This window comes from Barbatula barbatula, assembly GCF_947034865.1.
Source record: "Barbatula barbatula genome assembly, chromosome: 2".
In the NCBI taxonomy this organism is placed as follows: domain Eukaryota; kingdom Metazoa; phylum Chordata; class Actinopteri; order Cypriniformes; family Nemacheilidae; genus Barbatula; species Barbatula barbatula.
This window is the reverse complement of record NC_136767.1, coordinates 19,991,205-20,015,346: the sequence shown is the minus strand read 5'-3', so window position 1 is coordinate 20,015,346 and position 24,142 is coordinate 19,991,205. Positions and strand designations below refer to the sequence as shown.

General features: G+C 38.6%; 1 protein-coding gene across 1 annotated transcript in view; it reads right to left on the bottom strand.

Moving 5' to 3' along the window:
- Positions 1-777: 777 nt before the first annotated feature.
- The window catches only part of cacna1ba (calcium channel, voltage-dependent, N type, alpha 1B subunit, a), a gene marked incomplete at its 5' end in the record, with an annotated part of 90,920 nt that continues 67,555 nt past the window's right edge, over positions 778-24,142 (bottom strand). Inside the window, 19 exons of the mRNA XM_079472826.1 lie at positions 778-3,836; positions 4,600-4,802; positions 6,341-6,551; positions 7,672-7,710; positions 9,181-9,291; positions 9,377-9,503; positions 9,601-9,719; positions 10,328-10,455; positions 10,673-10,780; positions 11,625-11,730; positions 15,253-15,349; positions 16,500-16,627; positions 16,996-17,146; positions 19,552-19,643; positions 19,953-20,018; positions 20,269-20,385; positions 21,270-21,353; positions 22,693-22,803; positions 22,896-23,060. Of these exons, the coding sequence (XP_079328952.1) occupies positions 3,312-3,836; positions 4,600-4,802; positions 6,341-6,551; positions 7,672-7,710; positions 9,181-9,291; positions 9,377-9,503; positions 9,601-9,719; positions 10,328-10,455; positions 10,673-10,780; positions 11,625-11,730; positions 15,253-15,349; positions 16,500-16,627; positions 16,996-17,146; positions 19,552-19,643; positions 19,953-20,018; positions 20,269-20,385; positions 21,270-21,353; positions 22,693-22,803; positions 22,896-23,060 (2,688 nt within the window). The 3' untranslated portion in view covers positions 778-3,311. The remainder of the gene's footprint in view (positions 3,837-4,599; positions 4,803-6,340; positions 6,552-7,671; positions 7,711-9,180; positions 9,292-9,376; positions 9,504-9,600; positions 9,720-10,327; positions 10,456-10,672; positions 10,781-11,624; positions 11,731-15,252; positions 15,350-16,499; positions 16,628-16,995; positions 17,147-19,551; positions 19,644-19,952; positions 20,019-20,268; positions 20,386-21,269; positions 21,354-22,692; positions 22,804-22,895; positions 23,061-24,142) is intronic.

Here is a 24,142-nt window from a genome sequence, read left to right as displayed (position 1 = left end):
CTCAATTATACAGCTAACTAACACAATACAAACATGATGACATTATAAAACACATGATTTTTTTTTAAAGATTTTATCTCATTTTGGAACAAAACTCTTCATTTGTATATAGGTTTAAGCAATTTAAGATTCGCAAAGAAAGCATGCATATAAAACGAGAAAACAATGTTGAATGTTCAGTAAGGCTATTTTTTAAACTGCAGAATTGGTTTGTGGACAATAATATGAGTGCAACGTCGTGTTAGAAGCGTGCAGATGACATGTCTTTTCTTACCTGTGTCCGGTGCGCCAGATCCTGTTTCGGGATCAGCGTGCAAAGCTTTGATCAATGAGCACACTGATATAATGAACCACATCTTTAGAAATCAACGTCCCTTCAATGCCAGCAACAATACGTCAATTAACACGCAAAACAGCTAAATAAAATGCCTTCTTGTCATCTGAGGAAACATGTCAAATAGCCTAATGTTAAATGTTGGAAGGTTTACAGAAATGCAGTCCGTGATCTCTGTTATCAATCCACTTTAAGGAGAACTCTTGCTCTCAAGTGCACGCTCCTCAATCATCCTTTCCGTTCATCCACGCCCACACTTCACCAAGCAGCCAATCAGATGACAGAAAACCTGTCCTCGAGACACCACGTTTATTTAAGTTATAAGGAAAATAATACTGCACACACCACGCTGCTGCAGATGCTCATATAAAGTTATTATTTATATTTGTACATTTTAGAGTAAAGCAAATATTCCAATGACCACAAATCAAACTCTGCATTTTAAAGTTGTCACTTTTTTTTAATTCAAGGATTTTGCTTCATACAAAATGGTATAGTAGAAACAACTGCAGATTTCAAAGTCTGGCCATAAAACAGAAACCAGGCAACGAACAGGTCAGTAGCAGAATTCAAATAAAGAATGCCCCAGCTCTTATGCATGAACAGAGCTGTCAACATAGTTCAATACTGTTTTCTTTTATTTATAAACTTTTTTTGTTTCAACAAATCCCCCAATTCATATCAAAGGTTGTTAAAAAAATCAAACCAAAAGAATACATTGTATCAAAAAGTACGAAGATAGACCATGGGTATTTCAACATGCACATACACTTTTAGACCATGCAGACATTATTCTTTCCAAGGAAACAGCCACGTTAAGCTCGGTTGGTGCAGGAATCGGAGCAAGTCAGATTTTGGCAAACATTTTGAGAGATCTGGTGGCTGAATATGTCGTTTATCCAAATCATAGGGAAGCTGAAGGAATGAGTTCAGTGACAGAACATCAGTCTTGATCCACGGGGGCAATTTGCCAAACAACAATGAATGGATGTGCTAGGAGTGCAAAGATTTGTTACACACGCGAACACTGGAACAACTCATGACAATATCAGCAAATGTTCAGCACATCCTTTAACCTCAGAACTCTCACAGAGTATGTAGAAAAATATCCGTTGTTCAGACTGTTGCTTGGTTTTCTTTTAATCCCGACAAACTTGACATTTCTGGCATGCACATACATAAACTTGCATTTTTGTAATATATATAAGATTTGCTGAGTTCTGCTGTTTTTAATCGATGTGCCTTTTATACATTCTAAAATATACCCAGCAGGTAAAGCTACAAAATGAACAATGTATATCTTTATAAAGTGTCATCTTGTTGCATAGCCCTACAGAAACAAAGTTTAAAAGAAAATGCAAGTTAAAATAAATGACATTTGCGATCAGTCCTGACACCCTAACCACCTGAACAACTCTCCAAGTTGAATAAGCATCAAACTGATGTGCAATGATGGAAAGAGCTCATAAGCCCAATGGAACTCACTCACATCCTCTTCATATAATCTCAATTGTGTCCATCCCAATATAGCAGCTTATTCTGTCCCTCTCTATTCAGCGGTCAAGGTGGCTAAATATTCCTCTCATGTTACCAGACTGATAAAAAGGGAGCCCTGCCATATTTCTATACAGCCGGCAGCTGGGGGACGGCGTTAGAATGAAAGCTGCGAGTGTGTGTATGGGTGCTTGGAGGAGTGCCATGGAGGGGAAAGTTTAACCTTAACACAGACCGGCCCACTGTACTTGTGCCAGGACCCTGACTCGACACAACTCCACACACAATCACATCAAACAACCTGCTACACTAGAAAAGCACTCACCTTTCCGGCCAATTTCGCATCTAAAACAGAGAAGAAACATAGCAATGCAGTCTCTGAGCATCTTCATCGGGACGGGAACTATACATTGTAAATCTTAGTAGTTGCGATCAATCAAATAGAATTTTTTTTAAACATGCATTTTTATAATCGTGGTTATAAAGTCTCATCATCAGGACAAACATACAACTACTGCAGTTACTCCGTACTAATAAACGTGTTTGGTAATGGAATTGTCAACATTCCATCAAGTACTAAAATTGTACAAAAGAGACGAGAATAAAAAAAAAGGAAACAGTCATACTGTCATTACCATTCGAAACCTAATGTGTCAAAGGTACTGTATCTTTGCTTTTGATTAAGGCTTGCGATCATAACACCTTGTTGTTTCGTTCATCCCTTGTTCAGTTCTCTTTGTGTTGATGCGCTAAAAAAGGCTGAGGTTGCATCACGACTACTATATACAGTTTAGGCACTTTGTAATAACATCTGGAGCAGTCGATAAAAACTGTTAGACCTGACAGTATGGTGAAGCTGTAAGCGCTTTACGCACAGTTCCTCACAATACAAATCAATCAAGAAAATATCTACAACAGTTTGATATAAAACAAAGTACACTATGGTTTTCGAGGATTTCACACAGTGATATGTGCTAGGAATGGTTATCAGCAGCAATATGAACAATCTGCTTTCTCGACAGTGTGACGCAGAGCAGGTGGTTTATGTATCTAGGGTCCGTGTATCTCTACATATTCTCATTTAAAACCAAAAATTGTCTGTTGAGAATGCTGTTTATGCTTCTAGCCACTTTTAAGGTTTAACAATGGACTTATATAATGTCGGCTTTCAAAGAAACTGGCCGTATGTCCGTTGCGGTTTGGTTTAATGAACATGATCACACAGACAAACTTTAAGAAAAGTGAAAGCCTGTTGGATGTCAATCTCATGTGTTTGTAAAGAGATTTGAATTCTTGAACTCCACCAACTTAACCATGTAGCCTGTTCAGTCAAATTCATTAAAGTTGCTGCTGAGAAAACAAATACATGTACACACACGAATCACTGCATTAACACCATCCACAACAAAAGCGATGATAAAACTCATCATGAATTGAAAACAAAGCATTCGCCAAATGTGTGTGTGTGTACAATAAAGCCATCCTAGCACCAGTCATGCGCCTCTGGGTAGTACTGCCGTGCCCTGCCTCTGCTGCCGGTGGGCCCTGTGCTGAAGTGGTATCCGTTGGGCACCCCTCGGAACGGCTGTTGGGGAGGTGGAGGAATAGCCACGATCGGCAACACTACAGTCCTTGGAGACCGGCTCTGATCCTCTTGGAAGACAGCGTACGATTCGGGCTGCGGGCTGCCGTGCTGGCAGGCAGGGTGGTCTGGGGGGCCCAGGAAAGGTTCTGAGTTAATGCGACTGACAGTGGCCGGCAAGCTGGAGATGGAGCCACTGTGTAAGAGTGCGTTGTGCTCGGACAACCCGCGGCTTAACCTGCCGGGACTCGGGGGAGGCAGGTAAGTCTGAGAGCCCAGGAAGGGCACAGGGGAAGAGTTGGCAGTCCTGTAGGCCACAGAGGGGCGAGGAGTAAGAGGGGTCTGGGGCAGCTGTCTGCGCCCACGGCTCGGAGTGCTTGCCCCTGAGGTCAACAACACCGGGCTTCCTTTAGCCCACCCACTGCCCTAGATGAAAATTAAAAAAGCAAATCAAAACAATAAAATGAAGGCGATAATGCCCAAAATGGTTAGACAGGGACCAAGGGCGGAGAAAAGGGAAAAGTAAAAGCAGGAAGGAAGGAAAGAAGGAAAAGAAACAATACAGAAGGAAAAGATGATAGGCACGGAAAAGATGGAAGGCACAAAAACGACCAAAGGAAAGATGAAAGAAGACAAAGTGAAGACAAAGAAAAGTATGACAGACAAATGCACATTGAAATGGTGAAGCAGAAGAGTGGAAAGAGAAGTGAAAGGTCATGAGAAGCTGCACTACAGACACAGAGAAGAAAAACTTACATTTTAACTGTATTTCAACAAACCCCAAAAGTGTTAAAGAAAATATTGTTAGAATTTCTGAAGGGTGTTGTGTGTTGCAGATCCTTCCAAACCCGTATGACTTTCTTCTCCAGAACACAGAGGAAGATATTTTGAAGAACATTGGTAATCAAACAATCAAACAACGTTGAAGCCCATTGACTTACATTGCATGGACACAAAACCACAGAGATTTCTCAACATATCTCATATGTTCCACAGAAGAAAGAGTACAGGTTTTGAAGCAAATGTATCAAACATACTATAAACATACTATACAAATCTATAAACTGTAAAAAATCTATCTATCTATAAAAAATCTATCTCCTTAATCTAAATCATTCCTGAGTTCGCTCTCATAACCCCTGACCCTACCCTTCTTTGACCACATATTCTGTTCTCGACCCCATCCCACCTGCTTGTTGAAATTGGCCTCCTGGGCCTCGCTGGGTGAGGTGGCACAGCTTGCCACAGCAGACTTGCTGGGACAGTGTTCTCGGCTGCCATAGCGATCACAGGAGTAATACCGCTGCCTGTCCGCTGATGACGAATGGTGCTTCCTGTCATGAGAACGACCCCGGTCATGAATCCTCTCCTCAACTGGGTCAGCCGCTGTGCCTGAGAGGCAAAAATATGAGTGGATTTAAAGGCAAGCACTTTGATTCAGCACTATAAAAATTTGCCATTTGATCCGATTCTAATCTGTATTATCTTTTTTATTAGTCAACTGTCAAATTGTTGTTGGCTCTAAGCATAAACCTTAAAACACGGTTCGATTTATGCTTTAAACAAAAATCAAACAACACAAAAATTACCAAAGGGGTAAGAAAAACTATATACAGAAAAATTCGGAGACCATTCCGAAGTTTTATTTAATAAGCATTGCTTGATGTATTGTGGCCAATCCAGTACCTGTTTTCAAAATCAAACCTCAGGAGTGATAAAGTCATCCATCAGCAATGTGAAAGATTGACAGCATGACAAGACATATAAAAACTGTGATAAAATCAAGGTTATCACATAACAAAAACATTTTCCTAAAAACATGTACAAATTTAACTGTTAAAAGTGAATATGAACTTATTTTTGTTTTGTTTTTGCATTATTCGTGGTTGGAGAAAATCTTTTCTGTTATTTTGACCTGTTTCTCCAGTTTTCTCTTTCTGCAAATAGAAATAATATTTTCCTTTGAAATTTGGTAGATATATTACTAGTGGTTTACAGAATTAAACAAAAATGACATATCTATAAATAGTCAATTTTATAATCAGAAAGACTGATTTTGAAATGGTCTGTTAAATTGTATATTACTGGAAAAACAGTTAAACTGACTAAATATCTTTTTACAGTATCCGAAAATACAGAAACCGAAGCTTTGCATACGTAATTTGCAGCATAATTTATATTATGACCAACAAAAATGGTCAGAAATGTGTTTCTAATGTTAAATAATCGCTCTGAAATTTGACGTTTTTGGAGATCCTGCTGATTTTTCAGGAGAAATTAATGGGTAAAACATAAAAATAACAGGAATGTTTTTTGATGTATTGAGCCCTGCTGTGACACATCTCTAACATCTCCCCTCTCCTCTGGATTTCCCATTCTTCAACAAAACCCAGAACCTGACCGTCTCTGAATTTTTCATCCCTGTTCTCGATTGGCCTGCTGAGAGATAACCATAAATTAACAGGTCATTGGGTCTGCATGTCTGTCAGCCCCTTTTATTCGGCTAATAGAGGCCAGCTGTAGCCCTGACGCTCTCACACCAGGCCCTGCGCTTTTACCTCTGAACTATACCAGTCCTCATCACAACACGCCGGGGTCTCAGATACACTGGGCTTTGACACCATAATAATAATAATACATTTCTTTAACATAGTGCCTTTAAAAGTTGCTTTCTCAAAGCGCTTTGCAGCAAACATCACATCAGGTAAACAACAACAATAAGAACCCCCTATAAATATAAAAGTTTTACAATAAACAAAACTATATAACATGAATAAACAAGTAAAAGCATTCATAAAATAAAATGTTTTAAGAAGAGATTTAAAAGTTGCTAGTGAATTTGCTTCCCTGATGTCAGCCGGGAGAGAATTCCAGAGTTTATGAGCATAAGAGGAGAAAGATGATGAAATAAAGTGAAAGTGTGTGTTGACCTGTGGCCTTGTGTTGAGTGGTCGGCGACCAGTCCAGTGATCTCTGTTTCTTATCTTTGTCCCTGCGATGGTGACATCTGTGATGATGGTGATGGTGGTGATGTCGTTCATGAACCGGTTTCTCCAAAATGTAGTCGTTTAGATTGACCTCCTGAGGGCGCTGTGCTGCAAAAGTGGACACCGAGCGTCTCATTGGGGAATCGGGAATGGGCTAAGGACAGAACACAAGGTGGTGGTGAAATGAAGCCAGATTGAAGCTTTCGCACGTTATCATCATGGAATATTACAGGGCATATCTCAAATAACATTGTGCTGTTTACTGAACTGTCATTTTGACATCAAAAACAGGGATGAACTACAAACCACAGTTATGCTTTAAGGACTCATTATGGTATCAAAGTATCAGAAGCAGGATAAAAAACAGTGTAACATCTGTAGCAGCTGATCTAAGAGTCTTTGAGGAATACACTCATTTTGGGCTCATGCTGTCCAACACATGGCGTCTGCGCCTTTTAATCTGTGTGAAAGGATCAAAGGTCAGGTGTTTCTTCTGAGTCATGGTACCAGACTTACTTTGATTCCATGTTTTGTAGTACAACAGGCTACTAATTCCAAGATTCCTATTGATAGTCAGAACAAGCAGTGCTGTGACATAACTAGCACCATAAAAGTTCTGTTGATTCCATTAATATTGATTAATTAGTATTTAATAATTTCAGGATGTATTATATATAATGTATATATTTATATATGGGCCCTAACATTTATATATTATAATTGAATGTATTTATGTATAATAAAATAAAATGTATTAAATCTAGAATAGTTGTTCTCAACTGGTAGGTTACAACCCAGCAATGTGTCACAGGTTTCTTCTGACAGGGTGGAAGTCAGGGAAAAAGTATTTACATAATATATGTCTGTGTACTGTCTATATTAATTTGAAGCATAAAATATTAATAAACTTTTATACTTAATTTAATGGTTGGTAAATGTATAATCAGAATATTTCCAAAATACGTATACATGTACGTTTTTATAAATGCAAAATGAACATGCACAGTGGACAGACATATATTATGTAAACACACATTTTTAATCCGGATGCGATGCATCATTTGACAGCCCTACTGTACTTTTAATCATGAATATCTGGGATAACAAAAGAAAATCTATAAATAACAAAACCTTAAAAAACAAGACTTCCTTTGTACTGTATAAAGTCGCTGCTTGATCTCCAATGACAAAAAAATGGGTCCTGAAGTAAAACTAAAGAACCCCTGCTTTAAAAGAATTATATTTGTAATGGAGTGAATATGTGGTGAACATACCTCCAGTAAGGTTCCAGGAGAATGACGGGAATGACTCCTCTGGTGAAACGTACGTTGGCAGAAAAGACAAGAAGAGATAATAAGAGACCATTCTCTAAAATGAAAAGAGACTGTCAAGGTAGAAAGACACTGAAAACCATCATGTAATATAGTCTCTCACCTGTTGTCTCAATAACTCACATGAGTTATTTTTGATACTAGTATATCCGTTAACATCAACTGCTTGTTTTAAAAATGAGCTGTGTTTTTTATAGTCATTTCAGTTTCGGTTTATTTTATTATTTATTTATTGAAAGCGTTTGTCATTCTTAGGCAACCTCATATAATAAGACGAACATCACAAGGCATTGCTTGGGGAACAACTTGTCTTACTGGTATTGTAGTTCGATATACAGTTTTGCACATTTGACACATTTATGATTGTGGTTTCTTATGGAATTTAGTGTTTGAAGTTATTTGGCTCTGTTGGACCTCCTCTCATCTGTGAAACAGAAGGCTTGGTGATGGCCAGGTGCCAGTAGAGAAGGGTTTCCCCGCGAAATCAGAGGGATTGGGGTATATTAACAGGTGCTGAAATGTTACATTCAGCATCTTAAGACTCTTATCGGCTAGCGCAGCACACGGCTTGGCTGGGAATCAAATTTGGGAGTGAAGTGGAGGCACTCAGGCAGCCGAAGCGACCCATTAGCACTGGAAACGTATGGTGTTAGTGCGATTTGATCATAAGAGGGACGTCCTGATGAGTCTTAATGGACTGATTTCTTTTTTCAGAGTCCAAATGGAAAGTGATTTTAGGCTCTCACTCAAATGGTTTTAAATCTATTTTTCCAATGATGCTTTCGTTTCGCCGTTGTTTATAACATTAAGCACACTGAGTGATGAGATATGAAAACAACACAATCCATTAGTAAAACCCATTAGTCTCTTCGGCAACGGTGCAAATGACATTTAACATAAATAAAAGGAAAATGTCATGTAGCATTCAAAACTGGGTTCTTTTGATTTTTGTGAGTTCATCTTAAAGATTTGGTTGAAATTACTTGTATTGTGAGCTCTCTGAACTTCATCTTAGCCAGCACAAGAATGGATCTGGCAACCTAACAAAGACTAATTGTGTTATGCTTTACTTTCCATCTGCCTTAAAAAAAAGGCACCGTAATATCTTTTTTTATTCTTTTGTAAGAACAATACATTTCTGTGCAAGATTATATATCTATCTATGGGAAGAAGCAGAGATTTTTGTCCATTGTGCAGCTTGACAGACCTTGGTCTCCATCCACTTTTATTATAAGAAAAAGAGCAGTGCAAACGTTGTTTCACGAAATCAAGAAAGGCATTTAGTATAAGAATTAGTAAAAAAATTCTTTGATTGTAATTTTAAATTTTAAGCACATGTTTTATATTGAGTGAGCTAACCCTTTAAAGTTATGCTTCCACCATTTCACATTATAGAAAGCATGAAAATCCAAGTGCATTTGCACGAGTCTGACTACATTTTGTTAAGAGTACCTGCATCTCTGCATTGAGTTTTGGCATGGATACTGCACGTCCTTGGCCCTCAAGGCTGGCAGAAGTTGGTGTGTTGGCACTGTTCTCCATATTCCTCATTTCTACGGATTCCTGTTAAATCCAAGCACAAGCATGAGTGCTTTAATGCACATTAAAGAAAGACACCGGTGTTATAGACCATTTAAAATCGCAGCACCTGGGCAGTGTTTGCATTCGAGGCTTCTTCTGACTGGCCCCTCGACATTGGCTGCCGTTTGGACTTGTTGACCTCCTTGGACTTTTCTGAGGCCCACGATGAAGATCCTTTAATGGTGTTGTCAAGACTGTGACAGAGAGGAGATCATGTTAGTGTAGATACTGCACACACATTATGACGAATAAGAATATGGGCATGTGTGTGCGGGATGTTTTTGCACTCACTGTGTGCGTCCGTTGTTGAGTGTGGCGGAGCTGGGTCTGGTGGAGTCCACACTGTTCATGGTCTGATCTTGAATGTGTGTTAAAGGAAGAATGGGCTCTAAGAGAGCACTGACTTTATTCTTTAAAGACAAAATATAAAACATGGTGTTATGATAACAGAGAGAGAACTTCAGCATAAGCACATAAACATTTCTTAAAGGACTTCACCCAAAAATGATCTGTGAAAAAACTAAAAGTCAATGGGGACTATTTTTTGGGTGAACTATTTCTTTCATTTGATTTCAGTGATACATTTAATTTAATACACTGGCTCTATTAAATACATATTTTCCATCCCCAAAGCTTTTAATTACGATTGAATTGTGATTGACTATATTTTTTTCCAAATTTGTAAAACATTTAACTTAACTTAGAATGATCCTTATAATATATCATTTGATTTATTCATTTGTTTATTTATTATTATTTAATACAATTATTGTATTAATATTTAAAAAATCTATATTTTGTATATATATTATATAATTTTGAATATGTTTTTGTATTTCTTTACAAAACAAAGTGATTTTTAAAAGATTAAAAGAATGAGTTCATAGAGGGAATTATTGTAAATGCACCCAAACATCTGCAGTAAGATCAGTCATGCATACACGGGGTCAAATTCATAATTGTTTAAAAGCATTCGAGGCTTCATGAACTGAATTCATACCACTTCATAGTGTTTCACCTGAGATCCAGGTCCTGCCTGTTCTCTCTGCTGCTGTTGTTGCATCTGAAGCCTTTTGGCTCTGTTCTGTTTGTAATAGTCGAAGATCATAAGAGCTGCATACACCTTTCCCACCGTAAGCTCGTTGGCTGTCAATAAAAACAGAGTCAGTTAGGAGGTTCCATTGGTGAACACAAGAGGGCGATGTGTAGTATCGTTTCTGGATATCCATGTTGATGTATGATAACCCTTGTCTGTAGATAATTCCTAAATGTATCAGTCTTGCTTGGATACATGATTTTGAGGGTATTTTTGTAGCACGAGAAATAAATCCCTTGGGTTGGAAGTGATTCATGATGTGTTTACGTTTGTGTGGAGTGACCAGCAGAACCATGGTCTTCTGAGATAGGTTTGGCCAGACTGTGGAGAGCTCCTTCTTCAGTTCAGCGTCTGACAGACGCTGGGCCACCATGCCTGAGGAGAATTATGAAGAGAGACAGAAGGCAAATTAGCTTACATCAGAAATCCCTTAACTAATCTAATGTCCAGTTTAAATTATAAACTGTCCTTTATGACTTTGATCATTTTACACGCAACTTTAACAGGAACTGCCATTTAAGCAATGCTACACATTTTATCAGTATGTGTCCCTGTGATACATGATATTTTATGATCTGGCTTATTCGTATGAATTTATACAATCTCATTCTGACATTTTTGTATGATTTGCTTTCACGCCAGTGATGTTAGGGTTAGAGCTTCAGTATTGCTTATTTGAATGTACCCGCTTCGTAAAATAGTTATGAATTCCTGTGAGATCAGGTTGCCGTGACAAAACCAAACAGAGCTACATTGCAAAAATAAATGTAATTTTACAGATATTAACTGTTTTTTTTATTTAAATTACGCTCGCAAAACCTAAATTAACAGAAAAAGACAGCAAATTTACAAGAAAAAACTTGAAAATTACATTTTACAGTTTATGTCTGGTGCCCCAATACAGTCAGATTCTTGCATCCCAATGCATCACTGCATTTTTCCTTTAAAAGGCAAGTGTAAATTTCAGTGTTGTTTAGCATGATAACAAGCTCCCATAGAGATACGACAGATGTTACACACACACTTCTCTAATGAGTGGAAATGGCACAAGCAGCACCAGTCGCACTTATTGAAGTGGGCTAAGTGAGCATGTCTCTTTATTTTCAGGAAATAAGAGCATCTGAATGTATTTGGAAAAGACATAGATGTATCCAGTGCAAATCTAGTCTTTAGGAAAGGTGGGGACCGCTTTGAAGGTAATGTGTTTTCTATAACTGACCTGATGCTAGTTTGATCTCCAAGGCGGTGCGGATGAGAGCCATCAGGGTAGATGTGAAATGCACAGTGGTGTCGTCCGCAATGGGCATGTTCATTTTCACCAGTCGCTGAGGGGAGCCACGAGGTTTGTTAGTGGGGCAAAAGCACTCATCACAAAGTCAGCATCAACCAGAAGATCCCAAAACAACTCAAACAAAACCGTTTGTGTGTATCCAATGAATCCAGTGCATGTTTATTTCCCTCTTCTGATTTCTCTCCACTGAATTCTAGTAGTTGCATAATAAATATATTGGATCTGATTGGTACAGTCATATGTAATGCAGCATGTTGGGCTTGTCTTTAATATCTTTGAGAGTTTGAAGCACACAAACAGTTTTGTTCACATAGAGAAAAGGAAAGCACAGAGTCGAACATTCACATTCACCGCTAGAGGCTACTATTTGCAACCAAAGTGCACTGGTAATAAACCCACACCGACTCAAGAGTGGAGATAAGCATGTACACATAACCATGAGGGGCTTTAGAAGACACGGGAGCTCGACTCTGGGATTGACTGATCAAGACAAATATAGCAAATATCAGATTTTAGAGTTTCGGATGATCTTATCAAGCCAAATCACAATAAAGGTGTTTTATCAGCAAATTAAACTTCAAAGTTAAAATTGAACTTAAATGGACTTTAAACACATCATCCTGACACAGCCTGTTGTAAAAAATAATTTAAAAAAGTGAGGTGTGTAATTTCTAAGTAGTAGCACTAAATAAGTTTAAAAAATGCTTTGTTTTTATGTTTTCTGACATGATTTGAGTACTTGTGTAATAGTTTCAATCACATTGCGAAGGTGTTGGTAGCCGGATGCCAGGGCATCGCAATGTGGAGTTCTGTAAGGAGTTCTGAAGGTTCTATAGACTGTTCCATCGTGACTTTAAAGGGACAGTTCACCCCAAAAAACATTCTGTCATCATTCACTCACCCAAAAGTTGCAGCGTCAAGAGTGGTCTTCAATGAACAGAAGAGAGCACACGTCATTCCTCTCGTCATTAAGTTACATTGGCTCCCTATAGTCGCTCGCATTAAATTCAAGGCTCTGCTCCAGGCCTACAAGACCACCACTGGTTCGGCACTCCCTTATCTTCATTCGCTAATGCAGACTTATGTACCTTCCAGATCCTTACGCTCTGCAAACGAACGACGTCTTGTGGTGCCATCACAAAAAGGTTAAAAAAACTAATCTAAAAAACAAATCTATTCTACTCTTTCTAACAACAACAAAAAAACTGTATACTGCGGTAGGCTATATGATACCAGTTTTATTGCATTTATGCTTTTTGTTGTCCATATGTTGTTCCAATTGCTTCCATTGTTCACCTCATTTGTAAGTAGCTTTGGAGTGTCTGCTAAATTAGTAACCAAACAGTTCTATGCCACCATTGACTTCCATAGTAGTCAAAAGTGCCCCAGAACAATTTGCTCTTTTTTATTTTGTGTTCAACAGAACAAAGATATTTATAAGCAATATTTCCTACAATGGTAGTCAAAGGAGGGCAAGATCTGTTTGGTTACAAGCATTCTTCCAAATATCTTTCTCTGTGATTATTAGAACAAAGAAATGTATACAGATTTGGAACAATTTGAGGGAGAGTAAATGATGACAGAAAATCTTTGTGTGAACTGGGTTATCGACTCTACACACGAAATTACACACATCCCTTCAAAAGTCAATGTGTATTATACACAATTGTATAAGATGTAAACAACACTGGTCCAGAAGCACTTCCTGTTTCAGTTACACAAATAGAATCAAAATGTTAATAAACATCTTTAGAATGTAACTATAAAATATAATAAAGTTCTCCTTGCCATTTACATCTTGCAAAATTGTCTATAGTACAAGTGTACAATATGTTTCGGTGTCATTAATTGTGAAGAGTGGAGCTCCCCTGAGATAAACCAGCATACATCCACTAGCATTAGCAGTGCAAGAAAAACAGCAAAAGTCAGAATGGAAGGAAAGAGGAGGACAGTTTCACGCACAGACGTATATTCTCACACATCACACAGAGAGCGGGAGAATGGGAGACAGGCTCCAGGAGACAGATAAGAGAGAGGAAATGGTCAAGTGGATGAGAGATAGACAGCACAAGCAACATGGGGAGAATATAAGACAACGACCACTAAGAGAGGAAGATAGGTCAAGTGCATAGATATCATGACTGAAAGCTACTGAAGTTACACACACACTGCTCCATTAAAACAAGGGTGAGAGAGTGAGGGGGTCCCATTGGAGTTACACCAGCTATTCTAACACAAGGGCTCTACAGTGTAAGTGTGTGGAGTCACAAAGAAATAGGAACTCGACCAAAGAGCAATGTGGCGTGTTTTTATGCAAACTAAATTTACATCGAAAATTACTCTATATCGATTAGAGATTGTGGGTTGATTTTTGACTAATTCTGCTCATTTCGTGCACAAACCCTTACACCAGAGGTTCTCAACCTTGGGGTTGTGACCCAATGTGGGCCTGCCAGAGATGCAGACGGGTAACTGGAGATTTACATGATTTACATCTCATTTATAGGCATAAGTTAAAGCCAGAGGTTAAATACTGTATTAAACATACTCTTTTGTGCCATTGTAATCTACATATGTATATGTAACATGGACACAGAGCTGGGCAAAACGGGGCTCTGTGTCTCTTTGGCAAAAAAAAGCAAAACAAGTTAAAACAAATACCACTACTATTTATTCATTAAAAATGAAAATTCTGTCATGAATTACTCACCGGCGAGTTATTCCAAATCTGTATAAATTGTTTTGTTCTGTTGAACACAAAGAAAGATATGAAAAATGTAACTGACATTTCTGGGACATCATTGACTGCCATAGTAGCAAAACAAAAATATCTTCTTTTGTGTTAGAACCAAAAATACTTTGGCAGTCAATGATACCCCAGAAATGCCAGTTGCTAATATTTAAAAAAATAAATGTCTTCGTGTTTAATAGTACAACAAAAATGATACAGGTTTGGAACAACTTTAGGGTGGGTAAATCAAAACCGGGTTTTCATTTTTGGGTGAACTATCCCTTTAACTTAACAAGATGTCTTTGCTGTCAGGCTGTCATGCCTTACTGAAAAAACAGGCTGAATATTAAAACACAATGATCGTTTTGTTTAAATAATTTTCTGCCTGTTACAATGGCCAACTTGCCATAGAAAAAAATGGGTCACTGATCAAAAAAGGTTGAGAACCCCTGCATTACACAATGCAACTAACGGGGAAGAATTTATACACATGAGGTATGATCACAAACGTTGGACCATTTAGGATCAGTTTCACTGGTTACTAATAAAACACGTATTATAAATTTAAATATTGCATTACTAAAAATATAGTTCTGCAGTCATTCTTGTCATTAGTCTGTGACCATCCCAAAATGACACAGGAATTGGGGAGGGGCAGAGGGGTATCGGAGGAAGGAAGGACTACACCAAAAATATTAAAGCTAGGGAAGAAACAAACAAACATGTAAACAAGTCGGGGAACATTGCACAGAGATTGGCTGAAGAATAAGCCAATGGGAAGACAGTATGAGCAGAGAGAGGGCTGGGCATGTGAAGTTGAGCTACCTTGTAGGCGATTCGTGGAGGACATTTCTTTCCCAAACCTAAAGGTGGGGACATGTGGAGCAGCATCTCATACATATCGAGGTACTTGATACGGCCACTTCACAGTGCAGACAACGCCAAAATTGTTTTAAAATAAAGACAAGGATGGGGCAAGTTAGAGAGACGGGAATAGAAACAAGGGGAGGGGCAGAAAGTAAAGCAGATAAGACGAAATGAAAAAGACAAAACAAACAAACAGACGACAAAAAAACAGAAATCTGTGTTAATTAGATTTCAAAGAATGTCATGGACAGGGATGCCATCCTGGCCTGGTGGGGTCAGAGATGGATCCCAAAAGTTAGAGGTGAGAGAGCTGATCCTTGACTAAGAGGGATGGAACAGGTGAGTGAGATGGCACGAGTGGATGGTGACAGAATGGCTGCATTGTTTGGTAGATGTCTGCATCTGCATGCTGAGACATCGAGAGGAGATTCCTTTATCGGTGCATGGAAACAAAGGTTTCAATGCCAGTTTGGTTTCCAAAGCATACGCTGGCATATCTCATTTCATTTATCTAAAATAATGGAGAGGCTGAGATTTAAACATAATTCTAAAAACCAATAAGGTTAAAGAAGGAACTGACAAAATCAATTGTTAATATCAAAAGTTTAAGCGTCATAATATTTTGACCATACTTAAGTGCTTGATTTGTGGCTTTGAAAGCTTTGTTTCCCATCCAGCATCATTAACCAAAGCCAGACAAGTCTTGTGGGGCAAGTGATTGTGTGTAGGCAAGTCATTTGTGCACAGCCATTCAAGTTTGGGTCTCTGGGCATGTTCACACAGAGCCTGCGCGAGTGGAAGAAGTTGCTTGGTTTGCAAACCTTGTATGCTACCCTATTAGGGCAGTTCTTCCCTAAGCCAAGAGGGGGCGAGATAATTCGCAACAAATTGTACATATCCTTATAGGAAATCCGTCCGCTGTGAAGAGAACAAGGAAAACATGACACACATATAAGGACAGCTTGAAGTTGTGGACAGAATGGACGCAGATAGGAGAACAAGATCCTATTCAAATCCAGACGACTCTTACGAGCAGACCACGGAAGGTGTGCTCATTCGAACATTATTAAAGGGAACAAGGTAGAATATTCAAGTTTTTTACATGAGCTAACAGAATCACTTTCTCTCTCAACTGCCAAACTGAGTTACTTTATTTATCACAAGAGCAGGTCTCCATCTGGAGAGGAGTTTGGGCTGAAACATACCAGGCAGCTGGGTCATACTCCGCCCACACTCGAATAAACTCATCCAGGTGGTGAGGGCCCAGGATGGAGGAGTCACGTGTCAGATACTCAAAGTTGTCCATGATGACGGCCACGAACAGGTTCAACATCTGGAAAAAAGAAGAGAAGGAAATGACAGTGGGGGTCACGCGGAAAGAAAAACAAAACATACGAGATGTACGAGATGAATTTCCATCTTTTGTGTTTTAGGGTTACGCAGATAATGCAAGTCAAGCGGTTTTGTGAGAGTTCTGCAAGTCAAAGGTTACTGGTATTGTATACTATGTTATAGACGGTTTCCGCGGCAACAACATAAACAAACATTATATGGCCCAAACTTAACTTCCGGTACACCTCTGCAAAGAATCAATAACTGTGGGATAGTTTTCATTTAATTTAATGCAATTAATATACAATTGAATATATAAATATAATGATAACTGAACGTCCATTGGTGGGTAAGACTTTGAGCACTGACCAAGAAGGAGCAGAGGAAAATGAAGGACACAAAGTAAAAGTAGGCAAAATCGCTGCCACATTCCTTCCCGTGGATCCCCGAGCGCTCGTCACACCTCCGCTCGCTCAGGCAGGACAGCATGATCTCGTGCCAGGCTTCACCAGTGGCGCTCCTGCAGGACACATGATGAAGAGCTGATTGAATGAACTGTGGTCCTGCGATTAGGACTGTCTGATTTTTGGAGAATATGACAGAGACTGGAGCTGATGGCACGAGAGCTGATATGTTGAGGGAGATTTAATGTATAACAGTGTTATGTTGATGTGCTGTCTGCCCCTGGCTCACAGCTCAGAGGAAGCCTTAGGCAGTTATGGTGTGAAGTCTAATTACAGCGACATCCACTGCCTGTTCTAATCGATCTGTATTACTTCCACTCTGGGTTTTCAACATCTTGCTCTTTGCTTCAAACAGATTGAAGAATTAAGGTTGTTTTGCAGTAAGATGTGAACATTACAGCAGCAGTAGTGTTCTTACCACCCTTCACAATCCCAAACACACTGACATCCTCCTGTCAACACGGCCAATTAACAGATATCCTGAGAGAACACAACCCCTGCGTGTTTGTGTGATTCTAAATGTGTGCCTTAGAATGAGACAGGGGGAGAGAGAGAGAGAGCGCGAGATGGATGGATGGATGGATGGATGGAGGGATAGATTGATGGATAGGGGAATAGATGGATGGATGGTGGAAGGATGGAGGGACAGATAGATGGATGGATGTACACAGACAAACAGGCAGAATGACACACACACACATGTAGGCAGACAGACGGACAAGCATGCAGACAGACAGTGAATGTGTGCTTTTGAATGAGACAGGCAAACGCAAAACCAGACAGAGAGATAGAGAGGTAGATCAATCATGGATAAGCAGACATAATACAGGACAGCACATAAATAGACAGACAATCAAAAAGACAGTTAATGTGTGCTTTAGAATAAAACAGGGGGAAACAAAACCAAACACAGAGAGAGATATACAGTATATAGACCAATGGGTAGATGCATGGACCAAAACATAGAAGTTAGAAGATAGATAAGCCCTTTTCACACAGAGATCCTGGAAAATACACGGAAAAGGTGTCGTTAGATTTTGTTCTTTCACACTGCCAGGGATTTTCTGGAATCTGTGCGTGCATTCACACACCTATCTTGTGAAGATCCCGTAAAGACATGTGACGTAATATACTTCAATGTAATGTTATGTGCATTTTTTGTAGTTAAAATAGGGTTGTTCGCAGTGAAATATATTTCCTTGCTGTATTTTTAGGTGGCTAGAAAGAAATTTGTTATTATGACTGTCTTCCTTTATTTAGTGTCAAATAGGACTACAAATAATAATTATTCAGTAGCATATGTTGTTGCCTTTTGCAAATGACGAAGACGTCAATTTTAAAACAACTCTTTTGTTTATATTTTTTATTGGTAAATGCAGAACACCGAACAGGAATGAGGCACAAGAACGCAAGGTAGGCTATAGCTCAACGAGATTAAGATAAATATGAGATACATATAAAATGACATACGAAAACAAAAAAAGCTAATTGTTCAGGCTTTTTCGGTACAAATTTACACAAGCTTATTGAAAAAATATAACCGAATGCTGCGAAGTAAAAATTAGCCAGTACTTTTGCCACATAGCCTAACTGCAATACAAAAGGCACTGTATACAACATTTTCAGTAATACGATCTACAAAAATGTGAGTTTAAAAATAGGCCTATCGTTTTTTTAAAATAAAGTTTGAGAAAAGTGTTTAGCATTTAGATTTTGTAACCATTTCAGAATAAGCTGACGCAGATCGAATGAAAAACCTGTTAATAAAGCATATTGCACATAATGCTATAAAAAACAATGTTTATATTGTTTACAATGTTTTTGGTGAGAAAAACAAGCACATAAATGTTCGAGCGAAAGTTTGGAGTTAGCGTCTTACAAAAACTTGTGGGCTTCTCCACTGCGCAGCACGGCAGGTGTTCGTAAGTGATCAAGTTTATTGAAGTGCTGTGTATTTTCGTGTTCATAGTTTTGATAAAAGTAATTTCAAGTTTAAACTGCGTTTGGAAGCAGACGACGCTTTTCTCGCATCTGAACATAAATATGGTGATTAGGACTCTTGCATTCATCCATGATTTAGCTAAAGACAAATAGTAGGCCTATGTTTTAGTTTTCGATTTACTAACGAAACAAATAACTCGCTTTACTATATTTGTTTTTTATAGACAGATTATTTAGGATTTATTATAGATGTGTGTCATCACCACACAGCTTTTACGGTATTGTTTGTGTCTTTTGTTCACACAGGGCACTTTCCGGGACTTATACTGTTAATGTTCCGGGATGCATTTGCGTTCAGACAGAAGGCACTCTGGCAATTTTGGGGTATTTTTCTGGGATCAGCGTTCTGTAATATGGATGGATGGATGGAGTGATGGAGATAGATGATAGATAGCCCTGTCAGATTGTTGTTTTAACTCATATCATGTGCAGAAGGTCACTGAATGAGGTGTGTACAGACCTGAACAGCAGCATAAGCGCTTGGAGGAAAGTGCGAAAGTTGTTGTGATGAGTGATGGAGGTGTCCTCATTGAGCTCAATGTTTCCAAACACCTGCGATATTACGGCAAAAACAGTTACATTAAACAAGCTTTGGATAGAAAATCATTATATTTTTTATTTATCTATGACAAATTACACTTTAGCACTCCAGTGACTTTTTACTGCATTTACATGTCATTTAGCAGACGCTTTTATCCAAAGCGACTAACAAAGAATTCAGGGAGCAATATGCGAAATGTCATACAAGAGCAATAGTACAAAAGGTGCTAATACAAAGTTACTAGTTTCAACAAAAGCATTCCTGGTCATTAGTATTTGCTGAAACACTAAAATATTACATCGTATACTCAATGCACCAACCTGCATTCCAATGATGGCATAGATGAAAAACAGCATGGCGATTAGAAGGCAAACATATGGTAGGGCCTGGAGAAAAAAATATATGAAATATATATATTGAAATATTTATAAACTGCAACCCCTTGACTATATTAAAAACGCAATGATATACAGCAAAAGTAATGTACAGCATTGAGTGTCTTAACAAAACATATATCAAATAAAAAATAAATGTACACATTTTTAAGTAAAATCATTAAATGTCATACTGTTTGGTCATTAGAAAATAGTCCTTCAAATTCCATATTGACAAATACAGCACAAAAAGCTACAGTACCTTAAAAGACTGGACGAAGGTCCAGAGGAGAATGCGAATGGTATATCCCTGCCGCAGGAGTTTGACCAGTCGGGCTGCTCTGAAGAGCCTCAGAAAGCTCAGGTTCAGCATACGGTCCTGTGGGAACACCCATTTTTTATTTAAACATTCACTGGATTACTCCATCTTCCCTTTCATCCTCATCTTTTATTAAATCACATTAACGTGCAGCACAAAAACACATGCGTGATATTTTAAAAGACAAGACAAAATATTGATGAACCCTTTCGCACTGAATCTGAAAAACATCTGGATGCCAAAAGGTATACAGAATGTTTCATCAAGGAATGATGAAATTATCGATTCGGAGTGAATACTGTGTGAATATTTTTGTGTTTGTGATTTGTTGTTCCTGGTATATTTCCTTAAAATCTCCATTCTCACTAACAACAGCCATAAGCTTCACTCATACTCAAACAATAAATAAACAGAGCTGTTGCGAGAAGAGAGCAACTCACCGTAGTCTACACATGAAGATGTTAAATCGTGGCAGGCGCCAGCCAAGATTTCAGTGAAGACATTTAATGAGTGAGAAAGCAAATAGTGACAAAGAGAGAGAAAGAGACAGAAGAGAACAAGAAGTGCCATCACACACAAATATAGTTACAGTACAAACACAGTCACATCAGTAGCAGATGTCGACAAAGGCATGGACATCAAGACATACATAATACACCGTAACACTTGAGAACATCATTAAAACAATAAGAGCAACAAGCACGTACAAACACCAGGTACTGATACAGCATTATGTCTGCAATAAAAATAGAATCCACTTATTGCTGTTCTTTAGATAGAGCCGAAGCAGTAATGATGATCCAGCACATCATCTGCTGGTTACTGTCTGAATGAATGAGTTGGATGTCAGAGCTTTGATTCTCATCTCAGCTATCTATCTGCTGAGGGTATTACACCCTGCTCCGAGACTCTTTTAATAGAGAAGCTCACTGCCTCTTACTTACATTAATCTCAGTGACTACGATGTCAGTGATGCTTCCCAGCACGGTCACAAAGTCAAACACGTTCCAGGCATCTTTCAGGTAATTCTGTGAGAAAGACAATAAAAGAGATCATTCATGGACAAGCTGCAGAGGATTTAGATTCTGACAGATCCTGTTTACTCCTGTATTAAGATTCATCCCACAGAAAGCATTCTTGCATCCACTGCACTTATTTAAATGGTCTAATACACACTTAAACTTTTTTTAATGGGAGACATCCATAGCGGTCCATTCGATTATACAAAACTGCAGTCATGGCGTAGTATTGTAATTGAAAAATAGAATCGCATTTTAGCACATCTGGTTCCATCGATTGAAAGTCAAGACGTTCTTTTTGAGTGGGTTTTTGGTTTAAATACCTAAAACAAGGTCCGTGGTTACGCAAGAAGATCCTTATGTTTTGTTATAACGCCATGTCTAAACTAGATGCGCCGCGGTGCGACACAAAACAAGACAGTAAAATGCATTAGAACCCAATATTTATACTACATTTTGTCCACACTTGATGCAGCGCTGTTGTTGTGTCACATCGGGCCGGATGGTTACCGATTAGTATCCTGATGATTTTAAAAGGGGTCATATGGTATGAATAAAAGTTTTTCTGTGTCTTTGGTGTGTTATAAGTTGCCCATGTATTAGACACACAAAATTGCAAATATTAAAGTGTCGGAACAAAAGATGCATTCAATCTAAAAGCGATTGCTCACCCAGACCTGCCTGAAACACCTTGTGTAACCAAACCCCCACAAATCTACGTCAGTTCGCGGTATGATTTGACTGAGACCCCCAAAATGTATACGCAAGTAAGGTACAATTGCTTTGGAACCTGATGTTCCAAATATGGTAAGAGGCGTTACATATCTGGCACACGCTTGCAGTATTCGACCAATCACTACGCACTTGTTAACTGGCCAATCATAGCACGCCTCGCTTTTCAGAACGATAAGCTTTTTTTAAAAATCTGCATGTTTCAGAGAGGCGGGGCAAAGAGAAGATACAAACATGCACGCTGTGTAGAAAATACAGTGTTTTTGAACCTTAAATCGTGTTTCTTGTGTAGCCTACTGTAGTATAGCTTAAGATTAGCTTTTCATTACAGCTTCCCAAAGCAATAAAAATTGTGTTTAGTTGTTAAGATTATCATGAAGGACAAGCTTCAAAGACTGTCATAAACTTTTGTTGAAAACATCTTATTTTTATGATAATACAAAAAGCTCTTTTTGTTGAAGCAATGTGATGCTAACTTCCGGGTTGGTCAACAAATGCACTTAATTTCCTTTCAGATGTTTTCAAATTCAATTACGTGTTGTGTATGAAGGACTCCTCATACTTGAACATTGTACTATACATTACGTTGTCGAAAGTATAAGCAGGGTTAACTTGCCAAGGGTCCGAAAGCAATAATCTTGAGAATGCACTCCATCGAAAACAGAGCAGTGAAGACAACGTTGAGATACTTCAGCATCGCGTCATAAGAGTCAGGTGCCTCGTAAAACTGAAAAGAAGGGGAGATTATTTGTTTTGAACAGATTCACATTCATTCGATGATAACATTACAAATGGGTATTCAAACGATGAGAGACTAACCTTCATCATGAGGACCACGGTGTTGAGGGCAATCATGATCATGATGGAATACTCAAAGGGTGGCGAGACCACAAACTTCCACAAGCGGTACTGGAAGGAGTGTTGGTTCTGCGGCATATAGCGGGTCAGCGGCCTGGCATTGATGGCAAAGTCGATGCAGGCTCTCTGAAAACCAGAAAATTGACAAAACGGGGACCATGAATATATTCACAAACCGCTCTCCAGTCCAGGAAAACGCAAATGGATTTGTAATGGCTCTGATTCTGGCGGCATTGCCGTGAATGTTGATGATGAATTACTTCTCCTGAGGTCTGGGTTCCTGGCACAGTTTGTGATTCATGTTAGGCTAGCATACGGTAAGGGAGAAAATGTAACAGCACAGGCTACGCAGACGACTGGGTTTCGTCTAATATGGTCTCAAGAGGAAACAGGGCAGGAACAACTTGGTGACTGCTCTTCCACGGGACTGGGCATCTCTGTGTGTCTGAGTTACTCCACGTCACTGTATTAAAATGTACCTGCTTCTGAGTGTGTGTTTATATGCGTGTGGTCCGTGACATCTCTGTCACAGTCTCCTAGCTGGATATCTGCAGCCGATGAACGGCTTCACTGCAGGAAATGCATCACATCAGTGAGCACCACAAAACACCTCCTGTGTTTGTGTGCAAGATACAGTTTTAATGTCTGCCTCCGTATCTCTAACCATAGACGATGGATTATTTTTGTTTAACTCTGTAAAATAACTAAATTGTGACCGTTGACCACAAAACCAGTCATAAGTAGCACGGGTAGACGATATATTTTTAGCAAAACTTATATTTTTAGCAATTACCTCGTCAAGTTTGGTATCTATGTAAAGCTTAGAAATGCCACTTTCGGTGTTTCATCTACTCTCCACAACGTCATTACAAGCGGTAAGCCAATAGAGAGCGTTAAAACAACCCTGTTTGCAAAAATCTCAAAATATGACTAGATTTTATTTTTTCATTTGAAACATACATAACATAAAATTATATAAATATATAATTTTTTTATATTTTTAAAAAGTTTTATGTTCATAAAAATGTTCATATGTATCATTGCTGTCCTTCTGAAACCTTGTGTGTCCAAATTTGCTTGAAAATGGACATGGATAAAAAAGCACATTTTTAAATGATTAAATCCTTTGTTGTCAAAGTTGACAAGCACATTTTTAATACTTCATATTGGTTACATATTTGGGAAAACCTGCAACAAACATGAAGAGA